Source organism: Saccostrea cucullata, unplaced genomic scaffold (assembly GCF_032062105.1).
Source record: "Saccostrea cucullata isolate Sc308-1 unplaced genomic scaffold, CSIRO_AGI_Scuc_v1 ctg237, whole genome shotgun sequence".
NCBI classification, from domain to species: domain Eukaryota; kingdom Metazoa; phylum Mollusca; class Bivalvia; order Ostreida; family Ostreidae; genus Saccostrea; species Saccostrea cuccullata.
This window is the reverse complement of record NW_026931975.1, coordinates 258,403-283,654: the sequence shown is the minus strand read 5'-3', so window position 1 is coordinate 283,654 and position 25,252 is coordinate 258,403. Positions and strand designations below refer to the sequence as shown.

General features: G+C 31.0%; 1 protein-coding gene across 1 annotated transcript in view; it reads right to left on the bottom strand.

Moving 5' to 3' along the window:
* The window catches only part of LOC134234172 (fibrillin-2-like), a 32,940-nt gene that overhangs the window by 4,212 nt on the left and 3,476 nt on the right, over positions 1-25,252 (bottom strand). The window contains 55 exon segments of the mRNA XM_062716232.1: positions 44-114; positions 206-318; positions 407-523; positions 1,620-1,730; positions 1,985-2,101; positions 2,332-2,442; positions 2,624-2,734; positions 2,882-2,992; positions 3,231-3,341; positions 3,553-3,663; positions 4,061-4,171; positions 4,454-4,564; positions 4,761-4,871; positions 6,149-6,262; positions 6,490-6,600; positions 6,710-6,823; positions 7,227-7,340; positions 7,686-7,704; positions 8,458-8,528; positions 8,733-8,846; positions 8,982-9,095; positions 9,409-10,215; positions 10,364-10,477; positions 10,579-10,692; positions 10,778-10,891; positions 11,112-11,225; positions 11,600-11,713; positions 12,082-12,195; positions 13,064-13,174; positions 13,273-13,383; positions 14,661-14,678; positions 14,681-14,758; positions 14,847-14,988; positions 15,100-15,176; positions 15,531-15,644; positions 15,737-15,850; positions 16,039-16,152; positions 16,798-16,911; positions 17,140-17,253; positions 17,534-17,647; positions 18,218-18,331; positions 18,505-18,618; positions 19,001-19,114; positions 19,610-19,723; positions 19,998-20,111; positions 20,588-20,701; positions 21,157-21,270; positions 21,490-21,603; positions 22,009-22,122; positions 22,236-22,346; positions 22,669-22,844; positions 23,365-23,409; positions 23,530-23,588; positions 23,831-23,943; positions 24,074-24,109. Coding sequence (XP_062572216.1) covers positions 44-114; positions 206-318; positions 407-523; positions 1,620-1,730; positions 1,985-2,101; positions 2,332-2,442; positions 2,624-2,734; positions 2,882-2,992; positions 3,231-3,341; positions 3,553-3,663; positions 4,061-4,171; positions 4,454-4,564; positions 4,761-4,871; positions 6,149-6,262; positions 6,490-6,600; positions 6,710-6,823; positions 7,227-7,340; positions 7,686-7,704; positions 8,458-8,528; positions 8,733-8,846; positions 8,982-9,095; positions 9,409-10,215; positions 10,364-10,477; positions 10,579-10,692; positions 10,778-10,891; positions 11,112-11,225; positions 11,600-11,713; positions 12,082-12,195; positions 13,064-13,174; positions 13,273-13,383; positions 14,661-14,678; positions 14,681-14,758; positions 14,847-14,988; positions 15,100-15,176; positions 15,531-15,644; positions 15,737-15,850; positions 16,039-16,152; positions 16,798-16,911; positions 17,140-17,253; positions 17,534-17,647; positions 18,218-18,331; positions 18,505-18,618; positions 19,001-19,114; positions 19,610-19,723; positions 19,998-20,111; positions 20,588-20,701; positions 21,157-21,270; positions 21,490-21,603; positions 22,009-22,122; positions 22,236-22,346; positions 22,669-22,844; positions 23,365-23,409; positions 23,530-23,588; positions 23,831-23,943; positions 24,074-24,109 — 6,466 coding nt within the window.

Here is a 25,252-nt window from a genome sequence, read left to right as displayed (position 1 = left end):
TTTTTTACATTAATTAAAGGTGAAGTAAATGGCATTTGCTTACCCAAAGGACAATACTTTACAATACAAATAACCAGGGTAGTCGGCAGCTCGGAAAGCGAATATGATATCTACCTGTAAATGAAATCAAAGTTGTTGATATCGTCATAATATTCTTATTTTTTCTTGGCAGAATCTTAGAGCTATTGTTACAATTTTAACTTACATCTCGACAGAACCTTCCAGCGTAGCTTTGGTAAATTATTGAAGAATTATCTGCCAAATCGTCCACCCACGGGAAATTGACGATATCAAATGTCAGAGTGATATCTGTAATATCTAAAATAGAAATAAGATAAAGGTAAATTAAACGTTACTTGATCACAAATTTAACATAAAAACACACAAAACACACTATTACACCTACCAACTAAGTCACATTTCTCCCCTGACAGACCAACAGGGCATTGACAGTAGAAAGATCCAGCAGTATTGACACAAGTTCCATTGTTGACACATGGTAACTGGAGGCATTCGTCCACATCTGTAACAATTTCAAAGATAGATGTTTTAATTATAAATAATGAAAGGTACCCATTTTTAAAAAGTTTAAAATACTACAGAAATTAAAATCTAAATATTCTATTTCAAAGTTTATAAAGCATATTTATACGTGCTACTTAATGTAAAGTTAAGATATCTTAGTTGAATTCTGTTAAAATATTTTATCAATAGAAACAACTCAATTTCATTTCAATAAAACTGCAAAAGCTTAAACCAAGCAACAAAAATGAATCATTTAGATAAAAATTGCACTCTTTTTATTCTAATTTTTCAGAGCACTCTTAAGGGGGCCGACTATAGTTTTATTGTGTGAAAACTACAATAGCGAAACTCTTCATTTTTATACCTTATATAACTTACATTAACTTGAGTGTACATGCAAAGTTTGGGGGAAATCTACCGTCCAGGTATTTTTGAGGGACCGTCTCAAAAAACAGGTACATTTACTATAGGATTATATAGGAAAATGCCAATTTTAAGCACTTTAAAGCAAATTATGCAAATACTACAATAGACATTTTGTTCAAACTATAATATTTAATGAGTAATACTATATTATACAATATATGTAGGAAACACAAAATTCTACCGTCTTGTTACCAGAGGGGGCATCTCAAAATGCCAAAAATTAGCAAATTTTACTATTTTTATAGAGTATTACAAAATATGACGTACACAATGGATTCACATGAAAACATAATAAAAATATTGGAGATATTCTCAAATTTCTATGTTTTAAATTTCAAGAGTGTATGTTTATTACTTTTTCTTTAATAATATTTTTACTACCCCTTTCTTTAAGAGCTACAGATTATCATAACGTCAAAAACACACTGCAACGACGTCAACCTACCTATCAATTGCAAAATTGGTTAAAAAATCCGTTATATCAAATTGTAATTACATTTTTATACCTATAATTTCTTAATTTTGTATAATTCTAATAATTAAGCGAAAAAAGTTGCATTAAAACAGTAAATACGCTTCATTTTACTATGATGCGCGAAATATTGCGCAATGGAAACTATAGTCGGCCCCCTTAAATATAAATTCATTTATTAAAGCTTTGTACAAACCTTGACTACAATTGGTCCCTGTCCACCCTGCCTCACACAAACACGAATAAGAGCCAAAAACATTGGAGCAGTTGCCATGGAGACAAGGAGAATTAAAACACTCATCAACGTCTGTAAGGCAAAAACAATATGATTATATTACTATAATAATTATTGTGCATACATCCTTATTAAAAAAATTTTATTTTTATTTTTTTCCAGCTTATTCCAAAAGATCATTTCTGGTAATATAGAAATTCATTTTAATATATCTAGCTATAATGTGTTTAAAGATATCAATGTCAAAACCATGAAACACAGTACATGTATAAACGTGAATAAATCAACTGATACATATTTGAAGGAGGATATCTAGAATCCATTACCTGTCCTACAAGTTAAACCCGTCCATCCTATTGGACACGTGCATAAGAATGTTCCGTCAACATTGGTACATGTTCCTCCATTAGCACATGGTGCTAACGTAACACATTCATTTATATCTGAAAAAATAACATTAACTCAAGTTTATCTTATGGCAATAATCAGGATGTTTTAATAAATGTACCTTTATGAGAAATATACTTTATCCAAATTTTATAAATACGACAAACATTCACATTATTCAGGTAGAATAATGTGCACTGAATGTCACAAATGCTTTCATATTGTAGAATAATCAAAAATAAGAACTCCTTAATGGCAATGCTTCTTAAAAAATAAGTTGTGTTACCTTGATCACAGTTTTGCCCCGTCCAGCCAGGGTCACACGTACATCTATATGAAGAACCTGTGTCCGTACAGGTACCATGGACACAAGGGTTATTGGAACAGTGATCAATGTCTAAAATAAGTATTTAAAGTTATAGTTGAGAATTGATATATATCCAACTTTTACATGAAGAATATAGGCCTATATAAAAACAGTCTATTGTAAGTTATGTTCATAACAGTTCTTTAAAATTAGATTTAAAATAGATGCGGTTGCATTTAACTGTTGTTTTAAAATTGTACCAAACGGATACCTTGATCACATAGAGTCCCTTGCCATCCTTGATTACACGTACAGCGGAAGGATCCGTCAGTGTTCGTACAGACGCCATTATTACAAGGTGTAGATAGGCACTCATTGATATCTTTGAAACATTGTCATGTAAAGTGAATTTTAAAGTTTCAAATCAGAATTGTGGATCTTAAATTTTCTTCAGACTTGAAGAAAATAAAAAAAAATTGGAATAACGAAAAATAATTTTTTTTGTTAACATATTTAATTGAATAATTACCTGTGTCACAAAGATTTCCTGTCCATCCTGCATCACAAGTACAGGTAAACGATCCTAGAGTGTTGCTGCACTGTCCATGTTTACATGGTGATTGTAAACATTCATTGATATCTGCAACAAATCCAAATATTGTATATAAAAATAAATAATCAAACGGATAAAAAAGCTTTTAGATAAATCTACATTTCCCACCATTCTGCTATAGACAATTATCAAAAAGTATGTAGTCTTGTTTGAAAAAAAAGGTCGAATATTAAGAATTCAATAATCTTGTTCTTGAGGTAATCACTTTAAAAGTATTTTGTTTTATCATTTTTGGGAGAATTGTCTTGAATATTAATTATTTAACCTTGATCGCATAACGATCCCGTCCACCCTTGTTCACAAGAACATTGAAATGATCCAAGCGTATTTGTACACGTGCCATGGACACATGGATTGTTTAAACATTCATTTATATCTGCAAAAGAAAGAAAAATACAACTATATGCATTGCTGGTCTTCTGAGTAAAAACTATACATGATTTTTGCCATCATCAAACTTTTTGGAAAAAAAGAATATAAAAAATACAAGTATATATCAATAATTGTGAAAAAAAACAAAAAAATTGTAAAAGCATTTTAAGCTGCATTGATTAATATAAGAAAAATGAAGGAATAAGGGAGTGTACCTTGGTCACACAGAGACCCTGTCCAGCCTGGTTCACAGGAGCAGCGGAATGATCCCTGGGTATTCGTACAGGTACCATGTACACACGGAGTACTCAAACATTCATTTATATCTAGGGAAATAGAAACATGCCCATGAATAAGAAAGGATCATTTTAATGCTTCTTTTTTACTTTTCCCTTGAAAACACTGTCATCTCCCAGTTATCAATAGCCAAGTCTATAACGAAGAAACTTTTAAAAGTTTATTCATTAATTTCTATTCCAAAATTTTGTTTAAAACGGAATAATTTTTAATAATGCTAATTTTTATTGAACTAATAGTGTCCAGATTATTCAGGTAATACTACTAGTAGTAGTATATATTATATGCATATGATAACATTAAAAATCACGAACCAAGAAAATTGTTTTTTATTAATTTATCTGTATTATATCCCCTTAAAGAATTCAAATTAGATATCAATGTTCGGTTATTATAAATAAATGATCAAAATGAAATTGAAAATACCTTGGTCACACAAACTGCCTGTCCATCCTGGCTCACAAGAGCACTGGAATGACCCTTGTATATTGGTACAGGTACCATGTACACAAGAAGTAGTTAAACATTCATTTATATCTATTGAAAGAAAATACGAAAAAAATATCAAATCAATCCTTCATTAGAACTATTTTGACAGCATCTACTAGTAAATAAAAAAAAAATTCAGAAATTACATGAAATATTTAAAGCTTTTCTCCGTACCTTTTTGTTATATAGTATAAAGACTTAATAATTTGAAAAAGAAATATACAGTTATTATGCGCTTGTGGATTTCTACAAGACTTATAATTGATTGTATATTGTTTAACTCGGCAATTTTTTCAGCCATGTTTCGGCGGCACAAGACTTATGAACTACCTTGATCACACAGTACACCAGTCCAGCCCGTGTTACATTGACATTGAAAAGATCCAACAGAATTCCTGCAAACACCATTGACACAAGGGGAATTCGCACACTCATTGATATCTGAAAATAAAAATCAATTAAAAATATAAGTACTTAATAAGAATGTAATTAATCGACAATGATTTAAAAAAAAAAAACTTAAAAAGAAAAGAGAATGAAAATCCTTCATTACAAGATAAAAACACGATGTAAATGTTCATAAATAGAATAAGGAAAGCTTTATAAGAAATACGTATACTATTATAATATAAAATACCCCTATCACACAAGGTTCCCGTCCACCCAGCCTCACAGCTACACAGGAAGGATCCAGGCAAGTTGCTGCAGGAACCATGTACACACGGCGATGCCAGACACTCATTAACGTCTATATTCCAAGAAACAATACGGCATGTTATAAATCATTCTCTTTCTTTAGTAACTTGAAATTATTGCATTGAAATATTGCAGTGAGACCAAAAAATGGTTTCACTGATAAATTTCAGGGTGCAAAATTCAGACATCTTCAGTATGGGATCAGACATATATTAATTTTACGACCTTTTAACAATGTTGTTGTAAATTTGGTGGAATATCATTCTTGCTGCATTGATTAATGATAATGTGCACTCCAGATAAGGTCAAAGATAAAATTCCACCTACATGTATGTCTTAGACATGAAATTTGCGACAGTTCTGACAAATCATCGTCACCTACTTCGGAGTCATGATACCTCATGTCAGAAGATACATCAACTGACAAGTTTTGATGATTCTAGATCTAACACTGTGCAAGGGTTTAAAGGGGACATAATTTGACTCTAAAGCACTTATTCTTATGACGGCAGGTCACGCAGGTTTGTTTTGCGATTGCTTATGCAAATATCGTATCCAATTAATGTTAAGGTATCATATCTTGGTCGATATAGTCATTTGATGCAATATGTGGAGTTAAAATGCGCAAATGAAAACTCCGTCTCATAAATACGAGTAAAAATATACTAACTGATATTTCTATTAATGCTAGTTAATCGTGGAGTAAAATTTTCCTTTTAAGGACAGATGAAACAAACAAAAAATACTGGGCCATTGGATTTGTTCTTATTCCCTGACTTAATTTGGCAGTAAATAATAGGAATAGTAAATTTCAAAATTATTTACGAACTGTAAACTTTCTAGGAAAATCAAAATTTACCTTCTGAAACCATCATCATTACTCTATTCAAGTTTTTTTTTCACATGAAATCAATTTTTTGTTAATCTTTAAATAAAAAATTCAAATGTATTCGGTTAAACTTATACATTTTACTTTAATAAATATGAGTCAAGTTGTTATTTTTAATTTTTTTGATAAAATTCTGTTTTATATAATTTGATCTTATAAACCCAGTGGTCATATTTGCAATCACAGTATGTTCCCTCTTGTAAAGATCAAACGTTGTAACACATAAATTTGGGTTTTCGCGTATGATCCACAATTTCACAACAGCTACTGCAGCAATTATTATCTTTATTATGGTTCCTAACTGTTTGAAATTATAACTGGGTTTGTGAAAAATTACAACCTACACAAGACTGAACATTCAAAAAACAACCAAACAAGAATCAACTTTTGGATTTCTGTAAAAGCTTTTTAACAAATTTGTTTCCCCCTAACCATCATACCTTGAGTACAGTTTTGTCCCGTCCATCCCGGCAAACAGACACAGCTGTGTGATCCGGAGTTATCCAGGCAAGTCCCTCCGTTCTGACACGGGTTCACCAGACATTCATTCACGTCTAGAAAAAAAATCATATATTTTTAGTTTTAAAAAAGACACAAAAAGTAGTGAAAAAGAACACAAGTATTTTTTGTTGTTGCAAAAACAACAACATGAACAATACGTCACCAAAACACCTAATTTAAGACAATATGCCAAAAAGGGATATAATGAGGATTGTAAACTTTTGAGAAAGTAGGTGTTAATTTAATGGATATTGTACAATTGTAGATAAATCTACTGTACCTTGGTCACAATAACGTCCCGTCCATCCTTTATCACATATACATTGAAAGGTTCCAGGTAGATTGCTGCAGGAGCCATGGACACAAGGCGATGTGGCACATTCATCTATATCTGTTTCAAAAGAAGGGCGGACATTTATTCAAAGAATACGCCAATTCAAGAATGCACTGACCATAATTTCAGGTTAAGCTCTTTAAATTAAATCTAGGAGATTGTGTACCTTCTGTACAATTTCGACCTCTCCATCCCTGAGCACAAGCACATGAATAGGAACCCGCCATATTTAGGCACGTTCCTCCATTTTTACAAGGCGTTGACAAGCATTCATTAACATCTATAAAAAGAAAACTATACAGTTAAAGATGGAATAAAGACATACTTATAAGCACATTCTTGTGGAGGAAAATGAGCAAATCATCGTGATTTGATGAAAGAATATGAGTTCAAGGGGACATGAGGTTTGTTAAGTGGTAAAATTAGAAAAAAATACACTTTGTTGTAGACAAATATTCACTTTTGAAATGAAAATGAAACCCTCATAAAAAGAAGTGAATCACAGTATTGATGTAGCAAGAATATTGTTGAAAATTACTAGAGCTTATTAGAAATAATAGCATCCTTCTAGTTAAATAGTCAGCACAAAGTATAAAGAAATGTTTTGTAAAACTGCAAAATACATGTATATAGCTACAGGTACTTTACAATGCTGATTATTTTCCCTTTATTCTGACACTAACCAATGTCACAGTTAACATCAGACCATCCTTGTTCACACTGGCAAACAAACGAACCATAACCATTGGTGCATGTGCCGTGAACACAAGCCAGAGGCTCTAAACATTCGTTGATGTCTATGTTATAGAAAAAGAGTTGTCAAACAAAAAAATCAAAAGACTACCCCTCTTAATTCCATGAAGAAATTAATATTTACTGAGGTAGGGGGGGGAGGGGCCTTGAATTTTAACCCCCCAGAGGATCAAGATTTGAACAAATTAGAATCTACATTACCTGAGGATGATTCCATATAAATATTACTAATTATGGCTTTGAAGTACTTGAGAAGAAGATTTTAAAAGGTTTCCCTATATATTCCTATGTGAAATTTTGGTATCTTTAAATGGTTCTTGAGAAAATTTTTAAAGATTTTTCTATATATTCCTTTGTAAAGTGAGTGATGCTTTACAAAGTAATATTACCTCTTTCACATTTCTGGTTCTTGAGAAGAAGATTTTTAAAGATTTTTCATATATACTCCTATGCAATACTTTGATTGGCCATTTTGGCCCCACCCTACCCCCAGGGGTCATGATTTGAAGAGACTTGAATCTACACTACCTGAGGATGATCCATAGCATGTTTCCTGCCATTCAAACAAAGTTGAATCTACACTACCTGAGAATAATTTCACATTAGTTTCATCTTTCCTGTCTCAATGGTTCTTGAGAAGATTTTTAAAGATTTCTCTTATATATTACAAAAACTTTGAAGAACAAAGAGACGAGGACGAGACCTGGGTTTCATCTTTCTTGGTTCTTGAAAGAAAATTTTTAAAGATTTTTCATATATATTCCTATGTAAAACTTTGATCGGCCATTTTGGCCCAACCATACCCCCGGGTGTCATGATTTGAATAAACTTGAAACTTCACTACCTGAGGATGATTCCACCTGAGTTTCATCTTTCCTGGCCCAGTGGTTCTTGAGAAGAAGATTTTTAAAGAACACCATTAATTTTTCTTACAAAAGGACTTTATGAACAAACTTGAGGATATTTTGTAAAGTTTGTCTGATGAAAAATGTGAAAAGTTTAATGTTGATTACAACGATTTTCACAGTTTTGGAAAAGCTGCCTTCGTCTCATCCTAAAGAACACGCAACACATATAGAAAATAGTTTCATTCTTCGAAACATATATCTGAACTAAAAAAGTTCTCTGAAAAGTAAGTTATGCCTTATGAAGTTATATTACCTCTTTCACATTTCTGACAAGGACAGTTTGCTTGACATTCAAACAAGTATCAGGCAGACAAACAAGGAATTCTATCAAAACAAAAATAAAGAGACGGTCGAGAAATCTCTTTAAATAGTGTTGTTAATAAAATGGATAGAACAAAGTTGGTATTAAAATTGATTCATCGCTTTTGTATTGCTTATTACTATGTTTGTGACATTTAATGCCTTTTCTCAACAATTTATGGAGGATTGTTAAAGTGTCTGATGAAAAAGAAGTTTAATGTTGATTACGATTTTCACAGTTGGTGCCAGTCCATCCTAAAGAACACGAACACATATACGACCCATACGTATTCAGGCAAGTCCCTCCATTTCGACAAGGGTTTGCTTGACACTCATCTACATCTGGAAGAAATGAGACTCTTTTTTTCTATTTGTACTAATTATTGAAAATGTATGGACTAAAATCTGTATTGCAGTGATCGACAGATTCAAATAAACATTCAAGATATATATAATTTTTTATGGAGGCATATATACCTTTAGTACAGTTAATTCCCGTCCAGCCTGGAGCACAGCTGCACTGATACGATCCATTACTATTGATACAAGTCCCTCCATTCTGACAAGGGTTACCACTGCACTCGTCTCTGTCTGTAAGGGAAAAAGGCATTGTCATATATTATCACACTTTTAATCCATAGCCCATACCCGTTTAATCGAAGTAGAGATGCAAGATTTTCTTCTGAAACTATCAGTCTTTATAAGAGCAACTACAGGAATATGCTAGCTGGTCCTACAAAATCATTTGTCTACTATTCTTATATTTTTATGATTTGCAATACCTTTGTTACATTTCATTGATTTGCAGGACAACTGATATTTGCAACTTTTCTTTGACATTCGAAGATAAAATATTCTATCAACCACTCAACCATTTTATAGAAAAAAAGGTAATGATCATTACCCAGTTGACAATTTTGCCCAGTCCATCCAGCTTGACAAATACACATGTAGGATCCCATCAGGTTAATACAGGTGGACTGATGAAGACAAGGATTATTGTCACATTCATTCCTGTCCAATTCACAATTATACCCAGCGTATCCATTAGTACACTGACATTTATAGTAACCATCCACGTCCACACATGTCGAATTGTGCAGGCAAGGATTCAGTAAGCATTCATTAATATTCAGACTGCAGTCATTTCCGGTCCAACCAGCAGTACAGGTACAGAAAAAGGAACCCTGGGTATTGGTGCAAAGTCCGCCATTATAGCAAGTTGACTGACTCACACATTCGTTTACATCTTGTTCACAATTAGACCCTGTCCACCCTGGTAGACATTGACACTGATAAGACCCTGCAGTATTAATGCAGGTCCCACCATGAATACATGGACGAGAAAGACATTCTTCGACATCATTCTGACATCTTTCACCAATCCACCCTTGAACACATTTGCAGGTAAAAGAGCCTTCAGTATTAAAACACGTTCCACCATTTTGACATTGGTCTGGAATGTTACATTCATTGATATCCGATTCACAATGTATTCCAGCCCAACCTGGTCGACAGTCACAGGAATATGATCCGTTAGTATTGGTACATACTGATCCGTGTAGACAGGGACTATTGGAACACTCATTGACATCAATTTCACAATTATTTCCAGTCCATTGCGAGGGACACTGGCATTGATATGAGCCGGCTAAATTGATACAAAAGCCTCCATTTTGGCATATGTTGTTCACGAGACATTCATTGATATCTGAAAAAGCAATGAATTTTCACATTGAATTTTCTGTTTGTAATTCTTTATCTAAATCATTATTACAATATTCTTTGATATTTGATGAATTTCTATATTAAAATTCTTTGCCCATTTTTGTTAAAATTCCAAGTAAGCATTTTTATACCAGTTTCACAATGAATACCAGTCCAACCATTTCTACATGTGCAAGAATAAGTTCCTTGTGAATTTTGACATAGACCACCATTCTGGCACGGTGAACTTAAACAGTCATCAACATCTGCAAAGTTACATTAATTATATAATTGAAAATTTACATAAATTAAATTAAAGCAATACATGAAAAAATGAAAATAATAAGATTCTAATTGTCTGATTTACCCTGTTGACAGAGCTGTCCCGTCCATCCTTGTGCACACTGACAGACATATGACCCGGGAAGATTTTGGCAGGTGGCACCATTTAGACAAGGTGAAGTCAAACATTCGTCTACATCTAACAAAGACATAATATTTACTTTTAATGATTTTTTCCCTTATGATTTAGTTTCATTTATCTTTATATACGGATTTTTTTTTACCAGTTTCACAATTCCGGCCTTGCCATTCCTTTGGACAAATACAGACGTAAGATCCATCGGTGTTGAAACATTGAGCATTATTCAGACATAATCCTTCAGCACATTCGTTTCTATCTGAATTAACAAAAGTAGACAACAGTATGATTTACAGATTGCACCAAACATTGATTTTCTTAAATACAATTTAGATTTTTAGCTCTTAAACTCGATATGGGATTTTTTATTGGAACAGCGGGATGGTAAAAGTTTCAAAGGTAAGTTAGGGTACAGTTTTTGTCACAGTTATTATTTCTTTTGTTTTTATTGTGACGTCACTTGCAGTCAGCCTCTTTACCTTGTTCACAACGCGATCCCGTCCACCCAGCGGTACACTGACACGCGTAGGAACCATTTATGTTGGAACAGGATCCTCCATTTTGACAAACAAACTGTTCACACTCATTCACGTCTGCAATCACAGTTGAAGTGTATATCAAAACAAGTCTGTTTCTTATTGTGTAAGTTTATATTCAATTTAAAAGTATAAAATAAAATCCTTTATTTTTTGAATTAGAAAATATTGTCCAGATTTTGTTGACTTATAACCTTCTTTGCTTTGCATAAAAATCAATCAGGAACTTGGTTAGTACTAGTATGCTAAATTATGCATGTAATAAGATATTTATTTTGATAAAGAATACAATTAGATAAGATTTTTCTCTTGAGAAAGATATTATTTTTAACTAGTACAATAATTCTTACAGTTAACATTTAAAAGAATATTTTAGATGACAATCACTTTATGAATACAAATTTTGAAGATTCTGAAAAATAAAAACGTACCACTTTCACAGTTTTGACCCGTCCTACCCTGAGTACAATCACATCTGTAACTTCCAGGAATGTTCAAACAAGAAGAGCTATGTTGACAAGGACTATACTGACACTCATCCACATCTATCAACAACAAAAGATGTTCAATTGAGATATGAAATTGCAGCTTCCATTTGACTGACGGTAGGTTCAAAATAGCAGTTATCAAAGTAGGAAAGATATACACTAAAAGTTAAATCTACCACAGAAAAGCATTGTGATAATAGGACATATATTGCAATACTTGTATATTTATCTCAAATTCATTTTCAGCATTCCCTTTCCAAATAAAAATCGATTCTCTTTAAAGTTGAATGATACAAAGCTGTCCTGTCTATTAAGGTACATGCATTTCCCAAGTGAAATGTTCATGGTAATGCTGATAAAAAATCTAGTCACATTGAGAACTAAGTCTTTGCTCGGAAATGAAACATAATTCACAGTGTACATACCGAGATGACAGTATTGTCCCGTCCACTCTGTTGGACAATTACAGATGTAGGAGCCAGGTAAATCCTGACAGAATCCACCATTCTGACATGGTCCAGACGTACACTCGTTTATATCTGAAATCATAGAAAAGTAAAATACCACATGCATAAGGATTTAATTTATCTTCATGTGTTATCTCTTAAACTCATTTTTGAAAGTAAATCGACATTAATATTTTTATTTCTTTCTCCAAAGACAGTGGAAGATTTGTGAAAATTAAAATATTTCTTATTTTCATTAACAAATTAATCAGTATTTAGTTTAAAATGGGGGAATGTCTTAAATGATTTAAAAGTGAACTTAGATTTAAAAACCTTCGGTTGTATTGTTCTTAAATAAAAATATGTTTTGATAATTTTTTTTTTCATAAATCACAATTGGCCAATCAATTGTGCTGCAAAGTACAGTAATAGTTAGATCCAACGCTAGGGAGTATAGGCAAATGGTTATAATGACGTCATTAGAATTAGAAAAATCTTATTCATAACGTATATCGAAAGCCATAAAACATCAATTAATTGGAGACACTTAGAACATGCATTTCGTCGTCAAATCAGTTAGGAAAAATGACACCGATTTAGTCTTTCAATATTTCTTTTGTAAGAATTTGTAAAAATTCTTCTTAAGAATTTCTTAAGAATGGAACAACATAAGTGCTCATCATTATTTCAACATATTAAGAGAAATCATTTCTTTTAAAAATATTAAATGAATAAAAAATACTGATATATTATGTTTTGCAAATGGCTAAATTGATTAAATATATATAAATATTCACATATATTTTGTATATATTTAAATAGATAAAATTGAATACACAAATATATTTTGCAAATGACTAAACAAATATAAATATAAAATATATATTTTTGTTATACATATGACTACAATAAAAATATACATATATATATATATATTTGTTATGCATAGGACAATACATACTTATATCACAGTTGATTCCCCTCCAACCACTGTGACAATTACACTGATACGACCCCTGGGTGTTAGTACATGTACCGTTGACACAAGGAAAATTGTTACATTCATTTATATCTACAATTCAAAAGTACAATTAAATTTCATTATTTAGGCATAACCTTTTCTAAGATAAATTGTCAAATATTGGGTATAAGCATAACACGTGACATTACCGATATCACAATTAGATCCCGTCCACCCTGAGTTGCACTGACACGTGTATGACCCAATGTTATTATTGCATGAACCGTGCACACAAGGTGTTGTCAAACACTCATTAACATCTGTAAATAGCAAAAGCAAAACATAAATAAATTGTAAATTAAATAAAGTTGTATTTAACACAAAATGTAATAAAAATGTCATTGGGGCTCAGAAAAACTTATCAATGATTTAGTCTTCATGATTTTACTTATTAATCATATAAACACATTGATTTTTATTATCTGAAAATATTTTTGGGGATGACCCTTAGTAAAAAATGGCAGATAATGCATTTTTTTTTCCTTCTGAAAGGTGTTTTATTCAAGTTTGGAAATAGAAACACAACATTATATTGTTAATGTGAAAAAACATTAACTTTCTGTTTATTATTTACACTTTAAATGCTTTAACAAATTCAATGTGTAACAATAAACCTTTGTTTCTTTGCAAAAAACTGCTTTTTTTCCAGATATTAATGCAAATTACCAATAATACCACTAATATTTAAGAAAATTGCATATAAATCTGTTTTGTGCTCTTGCATACCTTTGCTCTTGACAGACCTTCGCCGTTTTTATCAAGTACATCTTATGGTAAATTTTGTTTTGATAATGTTAAGCAATAGATTCATGTTCCAATATCTGTTTGAATATAAAACAAACGTGGATTACGAAAATTACTGATATTTTAAATTAATTGTTAAGACTTTTGTACATTCATTTTTTCAAAATACAGGGTGACTACAAAATTACAAACGTTTCTTAAAAACAGTGTAATATCATTATTAAAATTTGGTTTGTCTGCAATCATACAAAAAATATTATTTGTTGAAATTTGGCAACCAGTACATAAGTTGTTATTTTTTGTTGGCATTTCCCACTATATAATTTTTTATCTTTGAAATCCACCTGCTAATTTGTCTATAAAACAGGCAGTTGCTGTAAATGTCACATATTTCAGTGAATATTTCTTTGTTTTTAACAAGTTTTACACAGCTTTAATGTAGCTTTTATTTTCACTTTAGTTTACTGTTCTTTACCATTCATTTATAATGCAGTGTCTCGAATAGCCCTTGTTTCCATTCTCACGATAAAACTATGTGATGAAAAGTGGTCACATAAACTGTTAAAAATTCATTAAAAAAAATCCGAGAAAGTTTCTTTATGTCAAACACATGTTGTACAAGCTAATGACATTATTTATTGAACGCCCCTCGTATTTTGAATAGATAATTTATGCACTAATTAAATTCTTTTCCACTCCTTTTTTTCCTTCTTTAATATTATCAACACCGATGTTTGTCAATTTTTGTAGAAATACTTTCTACATGCGCATGTTTTTTAAGTAAATACATTACCAATATCACAGCGACTTTGTTTGCGTAGAAAAAAAATCCTCCATTTGTGTTCAGGCAAACCCCATTCTGACACGGATTGTTCTGACATTCATTTAAGTCTAAAAAAATGACAAAATCATGACTTTATTTTGCAAAAGACAATGTTGCTTTTTTAATTTTAATTTTTAAATTTTTCCTGGACCTCACCTTGTTCACAGTGTTGACCTGTGAACTCGCTTTTACAGGAACATCTATACGATCCGTCTGTGTTCAAACAAACCCCGCCATTCTGGCAAGGGGACGCTAAACATTCGTCTATATCTAAAAAAAAACACCAGTTACTTAAAGAACACATATAACTGTTTTACGTGTTGACAATAAGATTCTTGCACATTGAACGTTTCTATGTAATAATGGGGAAAAACGAAAATTATCTTATAATTTTCTTTGAATTGTATGATTGACAGCTGTAGTTACCAAGGTGATTGACACACCCACTGGCGTGTTGACAAGGATTCTGGTCACATTCGTTGATGTCTACCAAAAAAAAATATTCATAAACATTATTTTATGATTTTATGTGCATTTATGTATAACAAAAAAGTACATTTTTCAGCTAAGTCTAGAACTGAATAAGTTAGTAAAATACATCATGGTGGTTTTAATTTCAGGTTGCCACGTTTAAGGAATAACCATGAAATTAAAACCACCTTGAAATATATTTACATTCAAAATTTATAACCCATGGAATAAAGTATGTCTTTAAAAACTTTATTGACAGTGCTTTTAAATGTTTATAGATTGCTTTTTAAGTTTCTGATTATATTACAGATTTGAATCATGATCAAACATCTACAAGGTTTTGGTTGATGTCTAGAGGAATCAACATACCTCTATCACACAACGGGCCTGTCCATCCAACTGGGCAGTTACAGACATAGGAACCGTCCAGATTAACACACTGAGCGCCATTAGTGCAAGGAGACGTTGCACATTCATTAACATCTGTAAAAGAAACGTTTGTCGACTTGTATGTTTTATTAATAAGTGTGAAGAGAGATTTTTTAAAATGTATTTTAAAAAAAAACAATTGTTACCAATATCACAGTTTGTTCCTGTCCAACCATTTTTGCAAGAGCACACATATCCCCCTTGAAAGTTGTCACATCTACTTCCGTGATGGCAAGGTAGGTACAAACATTCATTAACATCTGTTAAAATAGTATTATCATAATATATAGAATCATTCACAAAATAGATAACGCTATTGCCGATTTTTCACAATGCTACTGTTTGGCACAAATATGAAGCAAGGACACATTTACATGTATTGTTTAACCTTACCAATATTCACAATACAACTGTTTTAGCAAAAAAAATGAAGATCGTTTAACCTTACCGATATTACAATCCTGTCCCGTCCATTGTGGAGAACATGAACACGTGTAGGAACCAGGGGAGTTGGTACAGGGACTCAGATTTTGGCAGGGATTCAATAGACATTCATTTATATCTTTCGGAAAAAAGAGGTAAAAATTGTTCAGAAGCATGCTTAAATGAAACATATGGATATGACAAACAGTATTCAAGATCAAAAATTCATAAAACAGTACAAAATAAGAGCAGAGCAAACACAAACCCCCAAAACATCAGAGGTAGGATGCTTAAATATTCACTTTTATTTTTCTTAATTATCATTTTTTAAATGTTTAAATTTTTATTTGTGGGTACTTTTCATTGGACATACATATTTTAATATAAAACCTTTCGAGTGTCCAATTAATATGCTAAAAATGTGTCGTATGAAAAGTAAACATCACCCTTTCAGATACTAGCATCTTAAACTATTTGAAAAGCACATAAATATTACATAGGCAACTTTCATCAATGATTGTAGTAAAATATCGGAAATGTAATCAAATGTATGCTCTAATGGTCTCTGTATTTAACAGAGCAATTATACCTAAAACGGTTAAAACAACCTTAAGTTTCTTAACTGGGGAAAAAGAAAAAAATCATAATAAGCATGCCTCTTAACTTGACAATACAAGTAAACTGTATCAGAAAAAAATTAACAAAGGGTAAACAAATTCTGGGGAATCTAACATTTATTAGTTTTAGGCAAAATTATGAACATCAGCTAACAAAATGAACCTACCAATGTCACAGTTTTGACCTGTCCATCCGGGGTTACAGACACATGTATAGCTGCCAGGGATGTTCTGACAAGTGAGACTGTTGGAGCAGGGGTTCTGGAGGCATTCATTCACATCTGGGAAATGCAATTAATCAAAAATTATATTCAAATCCACTTTGTTTATAAAAAGCTATTTCGTAAAATAGGTTTGAAAAAAAAATGTATGAGCAACAAATAATTCATTTCAAAATATACATCAGGGAAATTTGTAATCAGTTTAATGTTAAAGTAAAATGGTCTCAACCATTCATTTCTATGAATATTAGAGAACACAGATGCATTTATCAGATAGGAAAAGATTACCTTGAACACAGTCGGTTCCTTGAAAACCAACAGCACATGTACAAGTATATGATCCCAAAATATTGTTACATATTCCTCCATTATGGCAAGGATTTTGCTGGCATTCATTGACGTCTAGGGAACGGAAAGAAAATTAAAAAAAAATAGTTGATTCTTTTCTGGGCTTAAAAATAGCGGAAAAAACTGTGCAACATTTTTTTTAACTTACTTTATAAAATATAAGGATTTTGATTTTATATTTCTGCTTTATGATCGAAATATATGTACATAACAGAGGTAATTGACAAGCTCGTATTTTCTACCACACCTCTGACTTAAAAAAAACTTGATTCACTTTAAATGTTTAAAATCTCTTATTTGAATTTTAGGTAAAATAACATTATGACGTCATTACCGTATTGGCATTGGTTTCCGGTCCAGCCAGGTAAACATTTACAGGTATCTTGTCCCGCGGACTCCTGACACGTGCCACCGTTATAACAGGTAAGAGACAAACAACTGGACAACTCTGTGATACAAATACGATTTATTCATATTACTACCTATTCTCAACTGAAATTAAAATAATTATTGAACTTTCAACTTGTATTGTAATAGACAACAAAACTAGATATTTGAATTACTTGATGACAACCTTGATATAAAAAAATTGTTTTCAATTGTCATTCTATTTTTAATGGTTCAATGCATCTTTCCATCGCAGGATTTATTGATTTTCAAATTATTTAAATTTTTATTTTGAAAAAACGCTTTTCCCCATAGTTCATGCATCTTTGTTACTATTAATGCATATTTAAAACTTTCTCGATATTTATAATATCAGTGTATTATGTACGAAAAATTCATTGATCTTAAAATAATTATTGAACTTTTAGCTTGAATAGTAATAGAGAACATACAATTACATGTTAATCAATTAAAAAATAAGGTAACACAACCTGTAAAATGTCATTAAAAATAGAAATAATTTGGGAAAAGTGGCTTGTTGAAGTCTGAAAGGTTATATCAAAGAGTTTTAAACTTAAAGTAAAAAAACTTTAATATGTCCTAAATGATATGAAGAACTGTGTGTACCCACCATTTTCACAGTGTTTTCCAGCAAACCCTGTTAAACATGCACAAGAATAGGATCCAACTGTATTTGTACATGTTCCATTGTGTTGGCAAGGGGAGGAGACACATTCATTGATATCTGAAAATTGAAAAGTGTATAAAATAATATAAACGCAAAGAATGTAAAAAAGGAAATAAGTCTTTTCAATTTTTTTGTAAATAGATTTTTATCACATCAAAACAAATGAATAGGACAAAATATAAATTCTTTAAAATACTAGTAATTGTAGCATACTAAATTGGAATGCCTACCGAAGTCACAGTTTTGTCCTGTGAGCCCATTAGGGCAAACACAGCGATAGGATCCGTTATCATTGACACAAACAGCTTTGTTTGAGCATGGAGACCGCAAGCATTCGTCGACGTCTACAGAGTTAATGCAATGATAAGTGGTATTTTTAGTTATATTTACATGTAAAAGTACTATTTTTTTCATTTTTAGTCAAAAAGGTTTGCTTTTGTTATATTAAATTGTCACTATATTCAATATATATCTCTTATATATATATATATATATAAAATTTTTATATCTCTTATACATATTAAATTTCTCAAATAAATATTCAGTTTAAATTTACAAGTACATGGGCCAATCAAAATCCCTCTTTTTATACTTTTTATGTACTACCTTATCGTATTATACTTCGTCGTTACAAAGTTTTGCTTTACTGCTTACTGCTTTATCGTTTTATTCTGCTACGTTAATAAATTCTACATTAACAGAAATAGATTCGAACCAACAACCTACCAAATTGACAGTGCGGGCCAATCCATCCCGCCGGACAGTCACAGAAGTAGGACCCATTAAGATTCCGGCACAGTCCGCCGTGTTGACAGGGAAACTGGAGGCACTCGTCAACATCTGTACAGTAGTGTCATTATATTGGTTAGGTAAGTACACTAGTACTTGTATAGCATATTTTTTTTCAAATTTGAGAGAATTCAGAGATATAATTTATTCAGCCTGCAAAATTCGTACAATTAGATTCTTTATAAAAAGAGATATTGGATTGATTGATTGTTGTGTATTGTTTAACGCCGACTCGGCAATAGTTCAGCCCAGGAACATAAATTCCAGAGTACTTAATTTCTCAATTTCTCTGTTTTGTAGCATGACTGAACGTCAAAGTTGATTAAGTCTTATGTTAACATTTGGTCGGATCCACTTCAATTTTTTAATTCATAAAGTTTTCGTGAAATATAACAATCCCTTTCTTTAAATTTCTCAATATGTTCGCATTGTTTTGAGAGTTTATAATAAAAGATATATGTACTAAACAACATTGGAAGGAACATTAATCACCTTTCCTACTTGCTTAATTGATATATTTTTCTAAAAAAAAAGGAGTATGAGTACCTATATGACAGTTTTGACCCATCCATCCTTCAGCACAGCGGCACTGATAGAATCCGTTGGTATTCTCACAGAAACCCCCATTTATACACGGGTTAGACTGACATTCATTTATATCTAAAATTCAACAAGAAAATTATGGAATGAAAGAAATCTTAAAGGGATTAATAATGAAATGTCCATTGATTGGTAAGTAATGATACATGTATGTATATTGGATGTCAAACCACTGCCAAAAATTTAATGTAAAATGAAACATTTATACATCAAGCATATCTTATTACAGGTTTAAAAGAAATGATTCCATAGAACCTATTAAAATTTCATTGATGTACCACATTACAAATATTCGATTTTAACAAATAATTAGTTTTGAATCCATTTTCTTTACCATATTCGCAGTTTGGACCATTCCATCCTTCTGGACATGCGCAACTGTAGGAGCCATTTGTATTTCGACAAATTCCACCTCGTTGACAAGGAAAATTCACACATTCGTCAACGTCTTAAGAATAAAAAAGAGATGTGTAAGTTTTCTAAAAGATTATTTTATCAATCTCTAATAAGAAAATACTCATATTAACTTCCTAAACATTTTATTTTGCATTAGATCGAAAATTTGAAAATAAAAATCATAATTTTCATTAAGATTTACATCTTGATATGAAGTTTAAAAATGAAAATGGTGTGAAAGAGTATACATGTATAAAAATTAGATTGATAACATGTCAGAGACTGATTTTGCAATACAATTCATCATTGATGAGATCTAATCTACTTTCTGGAATATATATATATATATATATATATATATATATATATATATATATATATATATATATATATATATATATATTTGCATGTAACATACAATACGATACACGTATGATGATAGGAAAGGATTTGTGCAAATTGTTTCTGATTATTATTTTCATGTAATCTATGAAGTCCAGAAGGCTGTTAATATCAAAATAAACCTACCAACGTCACAGTGTTTACCGAGCCATCCCGAGTCACATGTACAAAGGTATGACCCAGGTGTGTTGACACACGTTCCCCCATTACGACACGGGGTCAGACCGCATTCATCAACGTCTGGAAAGGAAACAATGTTAATTAACAAAAGACATACCTTTTCAACATTCCTTGAGCCAAAAATACATAATATACTCGCATTACAAAAATTAATATACGTGTCTTTCAAATGACATTTTTATGAAACTGATAAAATAGGAAAGCAGTCAAGTGTCTGTTGGATGAAAAATGACAAAAAGAAATATAACTGTGGGTAACTTTAATTGTCTATCAAATATTACACTGAAAAAGCTTCGATATCTGAACAACTATTTGTTGATGCCAGGGTATTGTTTAGATTCATTTTTATATTCTTGAACTCAGAACTGTAAATGAGTGGTTTATTTAATGATACTATATTGCACATTGTAGGCATAACTTTCGCACAGACAGTCTGAAAATATGGGTAAGTGTTGCTATTTGCATGGTTTCCCTCTTTATTTAACAAAATCTAATTCCAGTAGATGTTACATCACCTTGATCACAGTTTTTTCCTGTCCATCCGGGTATACAGGTACAATTATAAAATCCGATGTCATTTGTGCAGGTTCCGCCATGTTGGCAGGGGAATCTTTTACAATCATCGATATCTGGAAATTAATATAATTAAAGATATTACAAGATGGATAGTTTATTCAATGTATTTATAACAAAGTAATCAATTTTGAATAAAATTCTTATATTACAGATTACATGTACATCAAAATTTTTCATAATAATATTTAAATATTTTGAAGTTGTACACATATAATATATAAAATATAAATATAAAATAATTGTATATATATAATATTTATACATATATTTACCTATATCACAGAAGGTCCCCTCCCATGAAGCAGGACACGTGCAGTAAAACGAGCCGTCCGTATTGACACAAGTCCCGCCGTTCTTACAGGGAATGTCCACGCACTCGTCAACGTCTGTAAAATTAGCAAAATTCTTAATTAACAAATAATTAACAAATATTTCTTCAGCTCCTGGAAGCAATTCTCTTAATATAAAAGGAAATAGTATTACATGTAGTAAATTTATTTATTATTTTCGTACATTTATATCATTAATACGTACTTTAAGAAATACTAACACTCCAAGGCTTCAGAAAAGTTCTACTTATTTAAAGTATCAAACATTTTCTGTAGTTAGATATATTTAACATTGGTAAAACAAATTTTCGTTAGGGTATATGTTTTATACATGTACTTCCAAATTGAGCTTCCTTAAAATATATTTGCTTTAACATTAAAACTTTTCAGCAATGCAAAATCATTTCTCTTCTTTATTTTAAATAAGTACTACATTTTGTTATTTTTTATCATTTAATTTACCTATTTCACATTGCCGCCCGTTCCAGCCTCGTTTGCAGATACAAGAATCCTCTCCAAGCTTTTCCTGACAGGCGCCATTGTTTCCGCAAGGGAATTGTAAGCAGGTGTTGACGTCTGTTAAAAATACAAAAATATACAAAGTCTTGTATTTTGAAGAAATGAAGGACTGTTACTGTATATTTTTATTTCTTTTTAACATTTTAATTCAGATTTTGAAATTAACACACCAATTTCACATCGAGTTCCTGTCCATCCACTAGGACATGAGCAGTTAAGGTCTCCGTCGTCAGTAGTTGAGCAGATTCCATTGTTCTGACATGGCGACGGTAAACAAGCATCTAAACATAATCGTGTGAGTATATTAAGGTTCATATATTAAAAAAATAACTCTAACTGGTATAAATTACTATTATTCATTTATAAAACCATCACGTTAACAGGTCATTTATGTAAAAAAAATATGCCCCGCAAGTTATGCTGATATTGTAAGAGTCATGAATAAGATTTCTTTTGGGAAAACATGTACATAAGCATCATTGAAATATTTTTTATGAGTGAGCAGAGGGATAATGAACCTGAAATAGTCTTAAAATAGAAACATTGTAAATGTTACGTTGTATTATATCTCAATTCACGACGTTGTGCATGTTGATATCTCACCATTTTGACCATTTCCTTTAATATCCACGATAAAATTTCTTATTAAGACGACCTCAAATCCATTAAAATACAATTTTTTGGCCTTTGTGTCAAGTATTTTTAGAATATCCTCTCCTCGCATTGACTCCAGAAACGTTAGATCCACGCCTACTTCCAAAGATGGACGACCAGTTTTACTGTAAAACACAATCATTAAATATAATTACTTACAAAAAACAAACTATAAGAAATAATACAACCTAATTATTGTTTGACATTTTGCACTCACATAAAAATTTGTCATATAAAGAGTTAAACCGCCAATAAAATATTTTCTTATATAATTCTGATAATGAGAACATATTTTTTTTCAAAGGAAGGCCTTAACCAGCATTCTTTGATTTGTATAGATTTTTTGAGAAAAAAAATTGATATTTATTCAATTTATTTGAATACTGTTTGCTTACATGATCAATTTACTATTTTCATCTCAAATCAGTCTTGTGGTTCTTATTACAAATTTTCATGCATAAACCTAGGTTATTTATTTCAGATGTTAGTTACACAAGTGTTTAAAGTAGTCTTCTTTGAAACTAACTGCAATATTTCAATTTTAAATTGGTTAATATTATAAAATAGGACATGAAAGTTAGAAGGAGAAACATTTGAAGTAAAGTACATGTCCATGTAATGCAACAGACCCATAAAAATACTTACTGTGTAGTAGACTTGCATTTACACTCTATAGATCTTGTCACATTTCTAAATAAAAATGAAAAAAATAAATGTAGGAATTTTGTGAAAAATAAGCACCAGTTGATCAAATATTTGTGCACTACAGAAACAGACACCATTTAGTATGTTTTCAATGCAGTTTGATACCTTATTGTTTGGACGTTGCACATTACAAATCCACTTTCGTGTTGAAAATAAAATTTCATCTGAAATTTAAATAAATACATGTATTGATAAACAAATTTCTAAATTATTTTGACAAATCATACATGTACATGCATTTATTTACATTTTAAAATAGATATCGTTAAACAAATGATTCTTAATATTATAATTTTATATGTTCAAATTAATTCTTCATGGAAAACATACATACATTAATACTTTTTATTTTAAAATAAAACTAACATCAGTGTACAGATTTCTTGTGAATATGTTAATACAATACCTCCTCACACAGCGGTTTTGATATTCGCCGAAAATCGTCCGAATTGATGTCTTCCATTTCTGATGTAAACGTTTCATTTAGAATTGGTAATGTTAGTTTCACTATGACGGAATCTGTAAGATAAATACGTGTACAACTGATACTTTTATACTTTTCAAGACAACTTCCTTTTAAAAGAGTTGAATAAACACAGCAATAAACATAATGAGTCGTATTTATGAAGTTTTAATTTGAATAACCAACCTTTTTGAGCTTCTTGTAAAGTATTGCCTGTTCCTTCTGAAATCATAAAAATGAGATGAGATTATTTTAAAACTCGAATCATTAATCCGAATGTACAATTAAGGTATTCAATCCCTAATAGAAACAAATTCAGTGAAATTGAATTCATAACTGATATGTAGGCATTGAATACTCAGTTTTTTTAGACATACTTCCCATTTATTACTATTAGTATGTATAGTGGGATCTGTCCTAATTTATGACCTTGAGTTTTGGTAAGAGTTATCTACCCTTTTTTTAATTAATTAAAAAAAAATTAATTTAAAAAAATTTAGACGGTAAAAAAATTGTTTTCAATTGTAATTCTATTTTTAATGTTTCAATACATCTTTCCACCGCAGGATTTATTGATATTCAAATTATTTGAATTTTTATTTTGAAAAAACGCTTTTCCCCATAGACTTCAATGCAATCTTTATAAATTAACTACTGCTTAATTAATGACATTTTTAAAACTTTCTCGCGGGCAATCCTTTTCCACTATAAAATGCTTTAATATAATATCAGTGTATTATGTACTTGACGTACATTTAGGGGTAGAGAATTAGGTCCCATTAGGGATGGAAATCCTTAAAGTAAAGGAAAAAAGTTTGGAAAAATACAGTTTTGCATCGTGTTTGGGGATACTTTCAGATCAGCCAAATATTTCATTATCAATATCTGACGATGATGCTTCTTTTTATGTGAGTAATGATTTTATAAAAGTGAATAAAGGTAAGATTTTTTACTCCGTTTTCTGCATTTTATATACAAGTATCTTTTTAAATGGTTTCATTTTGCTTTTAGAAACACAGCTGAAACTATCATATCTACCAAAATGTTTATGGGATGTTTTCGTACGATGTTTTCCAAAATGAAAATATCCTGCACTGAAAGAAAAACCTAGTGAATTTAACTAGTGTGTTTCGTAAAGCGTTGATCGTGATTAGTAAACTTTCAGTTTACTGGTTAAGATAGTGAGTCGTATAGATACTTAGATACCTAGTGAAAGTAACTCATCAATTCTAAATTAACTAATCTTATCTAGTAAAAATACCAATATCTGGTAAAACTACTATTAAGGTAGTGACTGTATGGACAGTGAATCTACTAGTTTTCTTCGTGACATTAACTAGTTATTTTTTTACAGTGTGAATTTAA